This window comes from Drosophila hydei, unplaced genomic scaffold, assembly GCF_003285905.1.
Source record: "Drosophila hydei strain 15085-1641.00,03,60 unplaced genomic scaffold, DhydRS2 tig00008122-arrow-pilon, whole genome shotgun sequence".
Lineage (NCBI taxonomy): Eukaryota > Metazoa > Arthropoda > Insecta > Diptera > Drosophilidae > Drosophila > Drosophila hydei.
Window position 1 is genome coordinate 3,627,338 of NW_022045833.1, and position 12,230 is coordinate 3,639,567.

The window sequence follows — 12,230 nt, forward strand, 5'->3', positions numbered from 1 at the left end:
CAAGCAGAAAACAGCTTAAAGCAACAGCCACAGCCACACACACACACACACATATATATATACAGTCATTTATATTGCACATACGCCATGTTGTCGCATGCCCCTTGACAATTGTACGCCTCTGTATTGTTTTCTGTTCTCTTATTTTTTGGCTTATTTGTTTTGCAGTGTCGCCTGGACTACAAGCAATGCCATCTGGCACATAGGCAAAATCCCAGCCAACACTCGCTGACCGAATATATCGATGCGCACAATGCGTACGTGCAGCAACTGCATGCTACGAATGGCATGCTGGAGGCCTATCATTGCGACACATTGCCCCAATTGATGCAGGAGCTGGAGGAGATACACAACGACCTATGCAACATTGTTTCCGATTCGTTGCAACAGGGCGCCGATGTAATTGCCGCCAAGGTGAGTTCACATTATGAGGATTTATGGCTACGTGCTGCAATTTGTTGCAACTGTTGCCAACAGCAGTATCAGCAGGTGGTTGCTTGACACAATTTCCAGCACTGAAATTTGTTCGTGGCTTCATTTGCACTCCGCGTGGAAAACAATTTCATCACCATTATAATAATTGCTCATAATTGTGTCCAGGTGCGCAAATTGCGCCAGGCAATTTCATATAATGTTCGGTGCGTGCGAACAGACATCAAAAACACATTTTTATTTATATAATAAAGTATACAATTCTATAAATATATATAGAAATGTGCATAATTGGTTTTCATGTATTTGTAGGCCACGGAACAGTCGAGGCGCTATGGCTGCTTGGCCAGCCAGTGCAGCGCCGTCTTGCCACAGCAGGATCTGGTGAACTTTGTGCGTTTGCTGGCGCAACCATCGCAGGCACAGAAGGTGCCACGACGCGCCTTTGCTCCACCTCAAGCACAGCAGCCGGGCGAAACGGCCGACGAGGCAGCTGACTATAATGTAAGCAAATACTCATATTATAAATCATGAGCGTTGGTAGCGTTGGTTATTTTAGCTTAATCCAATGATAAAGCCTAAGCCTTGACTATTAAGTCATTGTGTTGAATATACAAGCTATGCAGCGATACTAACGAGGGTAGTCTAAACAATTGCTAGAGTTAATAAGCACTAGAAATTCTACCATTTATCGATTGAAGAACTCGATAAGGTACTGAAGTTTCTGAAATTAATATTTAAAATATTTAAAAATAGATTTGTAGTTAGTCAATACAAAACTTAAGATAAGATAAGATAACTTAAGATATCTAGACCGACTTCACCTTTTAACCAACTGAGTTGAAAGGATCTTTAAAATGAACCACTGAGCGTAAATTCCGTTCATGGCCGACAGAATTTAATCTTTGACTGATCACCTAATAAGGTAACTCTCAGGTAGCTAATTCCAAGGAACCCCTTTCAATTAAATTCAATGAGCGAACTCTAATCCTCAAACACATTCTACTCTTGCCACATACACAGGAGATGACGCCCATTTTGCGCAACGAGCTCGTCTTTGACCGACACTCAACGCTGTCGCAACGTTCCGCACTGGAGTCGCTTAAGCGTGAGTCTATTGAATTGGAATTGCAAATACGTCAGCTGCAGGTGTGTAACAAGCTATCATATATACATGTGAAATACCTTTCTACTTATATATATACGTATTATATCATATATGTAGGACTCCATTGATGCGCTGAATCGCACACAAGCACGCGGCATTGAGGGTCAGCTGTACAACAAGGTTAACGAGCTCCAGGAGGATTTATCCATGAAGAAATTCGACTTGCGCGCCAAACAAATACACCTGGCTGCCATACGTGCACAGGTGAGTTTGTAGCTGCTTTACTGTGTTGAAAAGCTTTATTTAGTTCGGACAACTACGCAATCTTTAAGCTTGCCGAATTGCCGTAAAGTATGCAGCTTTTTGTGGCAGCTTTTTGTGGCAGCTTTTTCGCTTCTCCTGTGGCACCTGTTGGATGTGCCCCAGAGAGAGCTTTTGCCACTAACGAAAAGTTCTTTGAAATTTACATATCCCGAGAGACACTAAAGTTGCTTGCCTACAGTGCTCCATAAAAGTGTGTGTGCACGCTTCACAGTACACATGCACCGAGCCCACACACAGTATGTAGGTCAAACAGCTGTCTTTTAGGTTTTGGCATTCAGTTTGCCATAGGCGCTCACTGCGCATGTCCCATTCATAATGTTCCCTGAATGCTGTGGGAGCATAACTCCGGAAGGACGAAACGTGCTTCGTTTAGTATTGCGATAGAGGAGCTAGCGTCTGGTCAGTCAGTGTCTTGTGTTCAGCAGCAGAAAACAACAACAATCAACGATGTCGTCGACTACACGTGCCGAGAAATTGTGTTAAAATTAACAAATATGCGCTGAGTGTGTGTTATGTGTGTGTGCGTGTGTGAGAGTGCATTTTTTTAGGTGACACTGTGCGAATCAAACTAAATGCTACAAAATTGTTTGTTTGATGGCGTTAAACTCGAAGCTCGCACAGCTGTTTCGACTCGGCTAACGAGAGAGTGAGAGAGTCAGAGTGAGGGTGAGTGTGGAGAGTCGGGGACATGTGCATGCGCAGCGTTGCCAGATCGTCGTCGTTGTCGTAGTCGCAGTCGCAGTCGTCGCGCTGTCTTCGTCGTTGTCGTTGTCGTAGTCGCTGTCGTCGCCAGCCAGCCTCGTCTGCTGTTTATAAAAGCAACGTGCTAGCCTCGCACCAGCTCAGTCACGTGCCTGCATCTGAACGTTGCTGATAACGCGCGTCGAGCCAACAAACTCGCCCCTTGTTGTTGCCTGCCACTTAGCTGCTGAGTGATCCGCAATCCGTACGACACCACCAACAATAACAACAACAACAAATTAAAGAAAAACAAAAGCGTCGCCTTTGATTGGCTGGCATAGCTCGTGTCCAAAAACTAAATATATATATATATAAATACTGTCTATCCATGCGAAATGCGCTAGCATTTGTCTTAGGCGAAGGCGTTGTCCCCATAACAACAAGAACCACAGCAACAATAACAACCAATTACCAATTACCAATTACCAATTTATCCTTAGACAATATATATATGTAATAAATACAGTTCATAGAGCGCAGTGCAGGGCAGGCTTTTGTGTTCAGATACAAAATCGAATAAACCCAAACAATATATATAAAACTTGATTTGAGCGTAAGTAAAGAGCAATATACATATGTCGTTGATCAACAGCAACAACAATTCAGTAATTAACTAATGTTAGAGGCAGCGCATATTGTAAAATATATATATTTCAATTAGCTTTCTATCCAAACTGAATCTAAATCTAAATAACACGCATACGCACCGTGCGCCGCAAACAATATGAAATTCTAAATTAAATTAATTACTAATTTGTAGCACTGTCGCAAGTTTTCTTCGATACGTTTTGCTTGCTTTCCGTATTAATCGTAATTAGTGCATTCTACTAATAAATATAGTCGGTTAATAAGACCAACAAAAATAACAGCTAACAAAACTTGGCCAAAAAGACTAAGAATAAGATGCCCACACACACACGCTTGTTTCAAACTCCTAGCAGATATCGCAATAGCAATAGCTAGAACAACATTTTAATCTTATCACACACACATACACACACACACCAACTACACCTAAGCATCTAGTGCCTAACTAAAAACTCTAGTTATATAGTAACAAATGCTACTTACTCTCGTTAAACTGTACTGTAAATACCACAGCTAACTCAACTAACTAGTAGTTAACTTATAAGATAATATAATTTACAACAATTCCTTACTCGAATGAACAAATCCGTTTGCAAACGGCATTTGAAGGACTCGCAAGAAGCAAACAGCGGACCATTTGCCTTTTAATTAATAATTGTTGTTGTTACCTCGTCGTGTGTTCAATAATAATTTACACCCACACACACTTACACTCACACACACACACATAGCCACTAATCACTAATCTAAAAGAGAAGAAAGGAAAGAAAAAAACAGTGCACCATGCGCGTTATCGTACTCAAAAAGAATCGCACTAACAAACGCGGCACGCCCACGGCAACAGCCTCGCGAGAGCCGCCAAAAAAATCGTACGCAAAAGTAAGAAATTCGCATTATCTAGTTGCAATTATCAATTGGTTTTTGTTTATCAATTGCTTAAGTTTAGCCAATATCTATATGCTCTTGCCACTTATAAGCACAATACTCGTTCATAGTCCGCAGATATTTGAGCTAAATAGAATATTTATATTTTTGGTCTGAAGTATGAGGCCTAAGCAGGTAAACCCTGTGCCAATTGTAAAACTTGTTAATGCCAATACTATGACAGATAGAGGTTTAGTTAATTTGCCAAGGCTTATATATAAATTTGATCGATTTCCTCATACTCAATCGTAGAACAACAAGCTAGAAAGTATATATTATAAGTTTACATTCTCTAAGCTCAAAACGTTTAATAGAGACACACAGAAGTACAAGAAACGAGCATGAGTGAGTAGAATAAATCAAGAAAAACTTTTAATGTACTATAATAATACAAAACATTTTAAATATATTTTTGCAACTAATCCAAAATATAAAAATTTAATAAATTTATTTATTTATTAAAACTCTCAAAAAAAATTTATTAAGTTCTTAAAAAACAAAAAAATAAAATAAATTAATATTTGATTACAAACGAGTGTGGAAAGAGCATTCCGACTTCGTTCTAGCGAAGATACAAATTTAGTAAATAACTAAAAAAAAACTGTTTCACTATATTTTCATTATTTTATTTGATTATGCAATTTTTCTCTGTCCAAAATTTACCAGTGCAATCAATTTTTGAGTAATAAAAGAGGCAAACGAAAGCAATAAAAAAGAGAGAAATGCAAATAGAATTTCCATTACAATTTCCATTACAATTTCCGCGCATTTGCATTGCAATAATAACGAAAAATAGAATTCAATGCGAACTAATATTTAGACACCATTATCACAACAGCATGTTTCAACTAATACAATTTAATTACAATTTATAATAATAACAATTGCATTTGTACATATTAGAACAAATCAAGTCCAATTAAATAGCTCAAAGATTGGTTGTAGTGGTCGGAATTATGGCATGACTTAACAAATAATATCTGAATATTTATATCTAATATATAGCGATTAGTTGTAGTCCAATCGAAACAAATGCTTGATAAACTGCATCAATGAATCTTTTATTTCTAAACCATTTTCTTAAAAAATATTGCTTACTATTTTTAATCGAAGAGCTCTCAAGCCGCGCTAGCCGTGAAGAGCACCTCGAGATCGTCGTCAGAATTTTCACTTCGTTCTAATTGCATATGGTAGGCTAAACCTATTCCTACAAAATATGCTTGAAGAGCTGAAAAGATGAAAGAAGCATTTTAGTGTTGTAAAGTGTTATGTTATGCGTAGCTAGTGTTGAAACAAGAATCAGTTCTTAATAATATTAGACTTTGCTAAGTAAAAGTGCATAAATAATTGTTATTTTTTGGGAACAGTGTTGCAAATGGCATCAATTGTCAACACTCAAAAGCTCAAAATATACAAAAGTTAATCAAGCCTTCGATTTCATTAGTTTTAGTGTGGAGTTTTACAAAAATGTCCATATCTTTTAACCCTGAACACTTAAAACAATGTAAAAATTCCCTTCTCAGAAATAATTATTTTTACAAATACTCAAATGATATCTCCTTTTGATGACTCAACTACATGGTGTTTTACACAACACTGGCTGGTATTAAATCTTATTGACTATCAAGTTCGAGTAGGAGGATCTCATACCCTGACCCCGGCTTGTATATATCTTAGTAACCCACCTGAGACCAATGTATCGATTAGCATAGATTCAGGTATGCAATCAATGACCAGCGTATAGAACATAAAAGCCACCGTGGACGATGCCATCACACCTATCCAAATCATGACACATACCTTGCGTTGCTATAGGAATATATCTGTCTTTAATAAAGGTAGCATCGTCAACGTAATACTCACAAAGACAACGCCGGCCAACAGAAGTTGGGCGCAAAAGAAAGCAACGAGTCCCAAGAACAAATAAAACTCCGAATTGTGCTGAGTTGTGTTGGAAGAGAACCATTCGGGCGCCAAATTTCTATTTATGTCATGGATTTGACTGTAGCCGAGGTATATCTGCCATAGACCGAGAATATTTTCGAATAGCACAATTAGCTTGCAGCCCATTTTCAGGCTGAAAAAGTAGCAGCAGCTCTGGACATTGAGTATGGCATGGTTAACGACATTCAACTGTTGGCGCCAAGGCGAACCATGCATTAAATTTGGAATAGACATTGAAATCGATATCGCATTAATTTGACGAAATGTTTAAACACAATTAAATTTATAGCATATTGAAAGGAAAAGGCCTACTCTGATTGTTTTCAGCTGCTTTTGATGAAGTTTTTGTGCAATTTCCTCGACGAAAATTAAGTGCACAAGCGAAAATCCAATTTGATTTATTTGTTTGGCGCAGCGAAAATGAGAGCAGAAATCTAAAACAATTCAATTTTTCAGCTTCAACTCTCACTTTCTCTTTCCCCATCGCTCACTTGCACAGCATCTCTTTCTATTTGCCAGCTAAGTTCATGCCTTTGACAGCTGCCTCATGCCGCGTGCCACCCCGTTGTGGCACAATCAGTTGGCCATAAGCGAAATTCCTTTACTGATTTCCTTTTAAAAGCATTTTTCGAATTGTCTTGACTTGGCCACTTGAACTCTGTGTCCATTGCCTAGGCCGCCCAGTCATGCCCCATCCAGCTACGCCCCTTCCGGCTGCCTGCCGCAGCATGCCATTGTGGCTGTGTGTTGCGCACTCTAGTCCTGATTACTTACTTTGCTGGCCCTTTTTTAATGGCCTTTATTTTGGCCATGTCATCATGGCACAATAAGTGGCAGCACAATTCATTTAAATTAAGTTGCATAACGTTTCATAATTTTTATATATCAAATTCATTTTGGCACACAAAGAACACACTTCACTTAATTAAAATTTGAAACCAAAAGCCAAATGAAATTCTCAACTTAATTTATATTTTACGCAATTATTCAATTTGCCAATTGCATTGAAAATTATTTGAATTTTTAATAATTTTTCGTTGTTGCTGCTGCCGCATACACAAATCACTTTTTACTCTTTTTCCTTTCACATTTGTGGTGCCTCACAGCTAATTGAACTAAATATGACATTTAACGAAGGTTATATAGCAAAGATATAGCTGACTGGTTTTACATAGATGATGTTAAGACTAGCTGAGTTGATGCTCAATGGTAAACTAAGATATTAATTTTGATTCTAGTAAATCTAGTCATTATTTGTAGAGATTTACTCTAGAGTTTCACAACTTAGTAGCAAGTCTAGAATAACTTTAAGATTTTTGCTAAACTTTTACGGTCTAGTTGAGCAGCAAGAAGAGCGCTTTTGAATATATTTTGAGAATATTTATAAGTCTATATCTTAAAAGTCTTGAGTAACATATTGGCTAAGGTTAGCTAAGCAGCAAGAAGAAAACGTCGATAAAGATTTCAGTACATGGTTTGATCAAGTCAGAACTCTATAAGGTAGCAAAATTCCCTTTAACATTTCTATTACACAGTTAACACACACTGATAGATTCATAATCAACACATTGAAATTCCTTTGAAGCTCCTATCAAATTTTTATTTACAAAAATTCTCCTCTAATATGGAGTTTGCTTAGTCCGAGCTCAACTTAGCCCCGACCTGCCTCAAGAGTTGCATATTAAGTATTTTCGGATTAAATAAATTTCTTATATGAAATACCAAAGCATGCCTGACATTTTAATAACACAGTCAAGTCAAGTGTAAAATATTTCACCATTTTCCTGCTGGTTTATTCGAATTCTTTGGAAAATTTCAACTTTGCGCTCAAAAGTATGCAACGAAAAATATCTGTTGAAGACATTTCATTTGTGTACGGGTCAGCCACAAAGAACACATGCAAATGAAATAAAATTTCTTTGTTTTTGGCTTCTGTTGACAACTATTTGAGGTTGAGGGCGTGTGTGTGCCAAAAATGGCCCTTTGGCTAAAATAGATTGAAAGGGCGCCGAGGTCAAAAGCCGTGCACCTAAAAGGGTTAATTTTAAATTTATTGCGTCGCCCCTTGTTACATATGCCTCCAAATCTATGCGATGGGACCAGTTAACATAAGGCGTAGGCGTTGTCCAAAATGCTACAACAACAGCAATTTGCACACACACACTAACACGCGCGTAGACACACTCGCACACACAGCTAAATTTATGTAACGTGAGCTGAGTCCTTTGGGAGCGACCTGCATGACGGCTATGACATGGCGATATTTCTCTGTAGCTGCCAGGACACGTTATCTGGGCAACTGTTGCAGGCGTAGCATAGCTCGCAGAGCGGTGGGCGTGGCTGTACTTTATTTTATTGCTTTAATAAATATAAAATGCGCTGCGCTCTATCTGGCCCACTCCCTCACTCTCACACTCCCTCGCAACTCTCCTTCGCATGTTTTTTTCTGCTCTGCCAGAGCTAACGGCATAGTTTGTTACCACAATTAGCAGCAAGAGGCGGGGCATAGAGAGCGTGGGCGTATTTTTGGGGTTGACAGCACTCAATCTTAGGCTTCGCACTTAATTGGGCGCAGCTAAATATGTTGCCACATAAGCAGAGATAATTTTCTTGTTGTATTTTTTTGCTGCTGCTGCCACATAAATTTTAATTAATCATAAAAATGCGCATCAAAATGGCGCGCAGGTTCAGGCGCGTATTGTTTATGCCCTTTGTTCGCTTTGCTCCTGCTGTTGTTGTTTATGCCTAGCACACGCTGTCCTGAGAAATATTCATATTCGTATTTAATAATAAATCACAAGATGCTGCCGCTTGGAGGTCGCAAGAGCAGCGCCAGCCATGCCTGCTCCATTCATTTTGCTTAGCTGCTGGGACAGTTGAATGTGTTGCAACGTTTGATTTTCATTAGCCTTCACACACATACACAGCAACATGGCGCCATAAAAGGATTGTTTGGCGGCTAAGAAAATTTAATTAAAGTCATCATAGCATTGTGCCTGTCTCGTAGCATGCCTTAACCCAGGCTTCGCTCTCTCTCACTCTCCCTTGCTCTCTGTCTCTCCCTGCTGCTGCTTCAATTAATCACCCACGCAGCAACCACGCAATTTTTATCAAAAGGATGTTCACATCAACTAATTTGCTGAATTTTGCGGCGTGTAAATAATTATTATATGCCTGCATTTCCTGCCCGCCTTCCTGCTGTCCTTCCTGTTGTTCGATTTGTTTCGCAACGCGCACAACTAGCGCAAAAAGCAGAAACGTTTGATTGTACACTTGTTGAAATGGGGCACTTTGAAATTCTAATGAATCCTATTACGTATAAGCAGCAGAATTATTCCAAACACATAATTTATTGATTTGTTATGCTAACAATGTATTTAGTTGGAGCAGAGATGAAGCGCTCTTTGCTAGCTTTGCTCGTTTTGCTAAGTTCAAATGTGAAAATTCAATTTGATATTCAATATTTCATGTCAGTAAACTAATAGAAGAAGGCAAGCATACCATTTAATATATTATTCTCTGCCATTAATTGAGAAAGCTATCTATATTCATATATACTAGAATTATTTATGTTTCTGCATTTTTCCAACAACTGAATAAAAGTTGAAAGAAGAAACTCTTTAAGCAACAATATATAAAGCAAATTGTATGCCTTACCAAAGCTCAGTTCGGTCTTAAGTTAGTTACGAAGCGTCGAAGGTATAAATTCAGAACTTTGAAAGATGAACAACATTTTGATATAATTCAATAAATTCCAATTTAAAAATATCTAGAAATTTAATTTAAAATATTCTCATAATACTCTGACTAATATTCTCTAATAATAATAAAATGCAATAAATTCCAATTTAAAAATATCAAGAAATTTAATTTAAAAAAAAATAATAAATATTCTCTCCTCTCAGTTTCGCATTGCCCAAGTCAACGTTTTGGCTGATTTGTCAGCATTATAAATAAATATGATAACTTAGTTTACAAAGCTGAATATATTATTCAGAGTAATTGCTTGGTGTGCCAGACTAGGAGATACTCCTACTCTGACGCGTCTAAGTCTTTGTCGAGTCAAACTGGAGAGTTTTGGCATAGAATGTTTTTTATTGACATTAGTTAGATATATATGAAAAGTAAAAGTAAGTCAGATATCAAAGTTTAGCAGATAACTTTATATGTATTTTATCATCGCAAAATGATTTTATTTATAAGACTTATAAGATTTCGCATTAAAATAATTTTGTTTCTGAGGAATAGTTAGAATGAAAATTTCTAAATATTGCACAAGCTGATAAAAGCAATAACGGCTTATTTATGCGCTCTAAAAGCCAGCTTTATACACAGCATTCTGTTCGCCTAACCACGCTTCTGCTACCCTTCCTTTGTTAGCTCATAAAATTGGTTAAATTTATTATAAGTATATAAAGAAAACATGTTTTGTAAGAGCATTTAAAGTACATTGTTGCGCCTATTTATATTTGTTTTTATATGTATATTCCTCCCCCCCCCCCCCCCCCCTCGCTCTTCTCTGTCGCCCACTCATTCATTGTGGCTGCTGTTCGAAGTTGATAAATATTTAAGCGTAAATCTGAACAGCATACTGTGCGCAGCTCTTAGTGCAAAGCAGCTGCTTTTATGGTTATTTTGCTGCTGCTGTTGTTTTTGTTGCACTCAGAACAGCGCTCGGCAGACAGATTTGAGCAGCTTGGATCAGCAGAGGAGAGTTGCCAACCAAGATTTCACTTCAAGAATTTTGTGAACGCACGACAAGTGCCGCATTTTTGGTTTGTGGTTATAAATTTATTTATTTTTTCTCTTAGTCCAGAGAAAGAGAGGGAGTGAGCTGGGGCGCATTTGTTGGCAAAGTTTTCTGGCTGTTTTCATTCATTAAAATTTCATTTGAAAATCAGCCAAAATGCTGCCGTAATCCTTGCTAGCCATTTGTTTTGTTTAGCCAGAGCACATTGTCTTGGCACTTGAACAAACATTTCTGTCAGCAAAACTCTCCCTTGATAGACATTTGTCTGTGTGCTTGTAGCTCGGCTTGTTGTTTAGCTATAGCTCCTACTTCTGATATTTCTCATCGTCTTGTCTTGACTTGCTCAGATACCAATGCCATATTTTATACATTTAATTGCTGCACTTCTTTTAGCCAAGTGCGCTTTATTTGACGTTCATAGTTTATGCTACCTTTTATTTTTAACACAGAACTCGTTCGAGATGCAAAGGCGGGATAAAACTAGTAAGGCGTACAACATTGTTTGACTTAGCAAAGCTTCTCTCGTTTTTTTTTTTTACTTTTGCTTGTTTGCTTTACTTTGCTGCTGCTACTGCTGCTGTTTTGTTCTGTTCTGGTTTACACTTGGCTGGTTATCCCTTCAAAGCACTTTGGCAGTTAAACCGTAAAGATGATAAATGCGAATGTCTTTCAATTTGAGTTCTGCTTCTGCTGTTTGCTGCTTGCTGCTTGCTGCTTGCACCTAGCCTCGTTTGCTGGATACCCTCGGAATTTATGGTGATGCCAGTGACCCGAATTAGGCCAACAACATTTTGCATATTTCCTTTTTCTCTGCTCACTTTCGCTGCTTTCTATTTTGTTCGCCTCCTGATTGACAGCCTGATATCCACCCACACATCGCTTTTTTAAGCTGGGAGGGGAGGCTCTTAAATACGGCAAAGTCACATTAATCAACACTTAAACGTTTAATTGCCTCACATTAATCTTGGGGCAGCTGCCCAACTTCTGCTATTCTCCTGTGCCTTCTGTCAATTGTCTCTGTGTATCTCTCTCTTTCTATGTCCCTGTCTCTGTCTCTCTCTGCCTGTTTTTTTCTTTCTGTTTGTGCGCTGCTACCCACTGCCACGCCCCCTTTGTATGTTTTTGTCATTTAGCAATTAACTTTGCGCCTTTACTCGCACCCTTGGCTCATAAACACGCCTCCCATGCTGCTGGCTGCGCCAAAATTTGCGGCACGCCGCTTGTAAATATTAATGAGGCTGATGCTGCGGCTTCCGCTGTGGCAGCAACGCCTCAGCCTTGTTGATGGACTCTTGCCAAAATGATGTTGCAGCTTATGCTGCTGGCACGCAGCTGTCGCCGTTTTTGATTGAAATATGAGACCGAAATTCGCGGCGACCGCCGAAACGCGACCGCAAGCGTGCCCCAAACAGCCAGCAG

General features: G+C 38.6%; 2 protein-coding genes across 2 annotated transcripts in view; one reads left to right on the plus strand and one right to left on the minus strand.

The window, feature by feature from the left end:
- The window catches only part of LOC111597681, a 74,869-nt gene that overhangs the window by 9,654 nt on the left and 52,985 nt on the right, over positions 1 to 12,230 (plus strand). Inside the window, 4 exon segments of the mRNA XM_023312511.2 lie at positions 169 to 414; positions 745 to 936; positions 1,456 to 1,581; positions 1,658 to 1,804. Coding sequence (XP_023168279.2) covers positions 169 to 414; positions 745 to 936; positions 1,456 to 1,581; positions 1,658 to 1,804 — 711 coding nt within the window.
- LOC111597680 lies at positions 5,051 to 6,350 on the minus strand. Its single transcript, XM_023312509.2, has 4 exons — positions 5,981 to 6,350; positions 5,803 to 5,926; positions 5,216 to 5,345; positions 5,051 to 5,161 (listed from the first exon to the last, which is right to left on the minus strand). Exons 1-3 carry the CDS (start codon positions 6,293 to 6,295, stop codon positions 5,236 to 5,238), a joined length of 549 nt encoding a protein of 182 aa, XP_023168277.2. The 5' UTR covers positions 6,296 to 6,350; the 3' UTR covers positions 5,051 to 5,161; positions 5,216 to 5,235.

Bases quoted from the DNA above. Each gene is read 5' to 3' on its own strand.
- LOC111597680 (XM_023312509.2), bottom strand. From the start codon at position 6,295: ATGTCTATTCCAAATTTAATGCATGGTTCGCCTTGGCGCCAACAGTTG. The intron at 5,927-5,980 runs GTGAGTATTACG...ATATTCCTATAG, and splicing joins TGTTGGCCGGCGTTGTCTTT to CAACGCAAGGTATGTGTCAT. The intron at 5,346-5,802 runs GTGGGTTACTAA...TCATCTTTTCAG, and splicing joins AATCGATACATTGGTCTCAG to CTCTTCAAGCATATTTTGTA.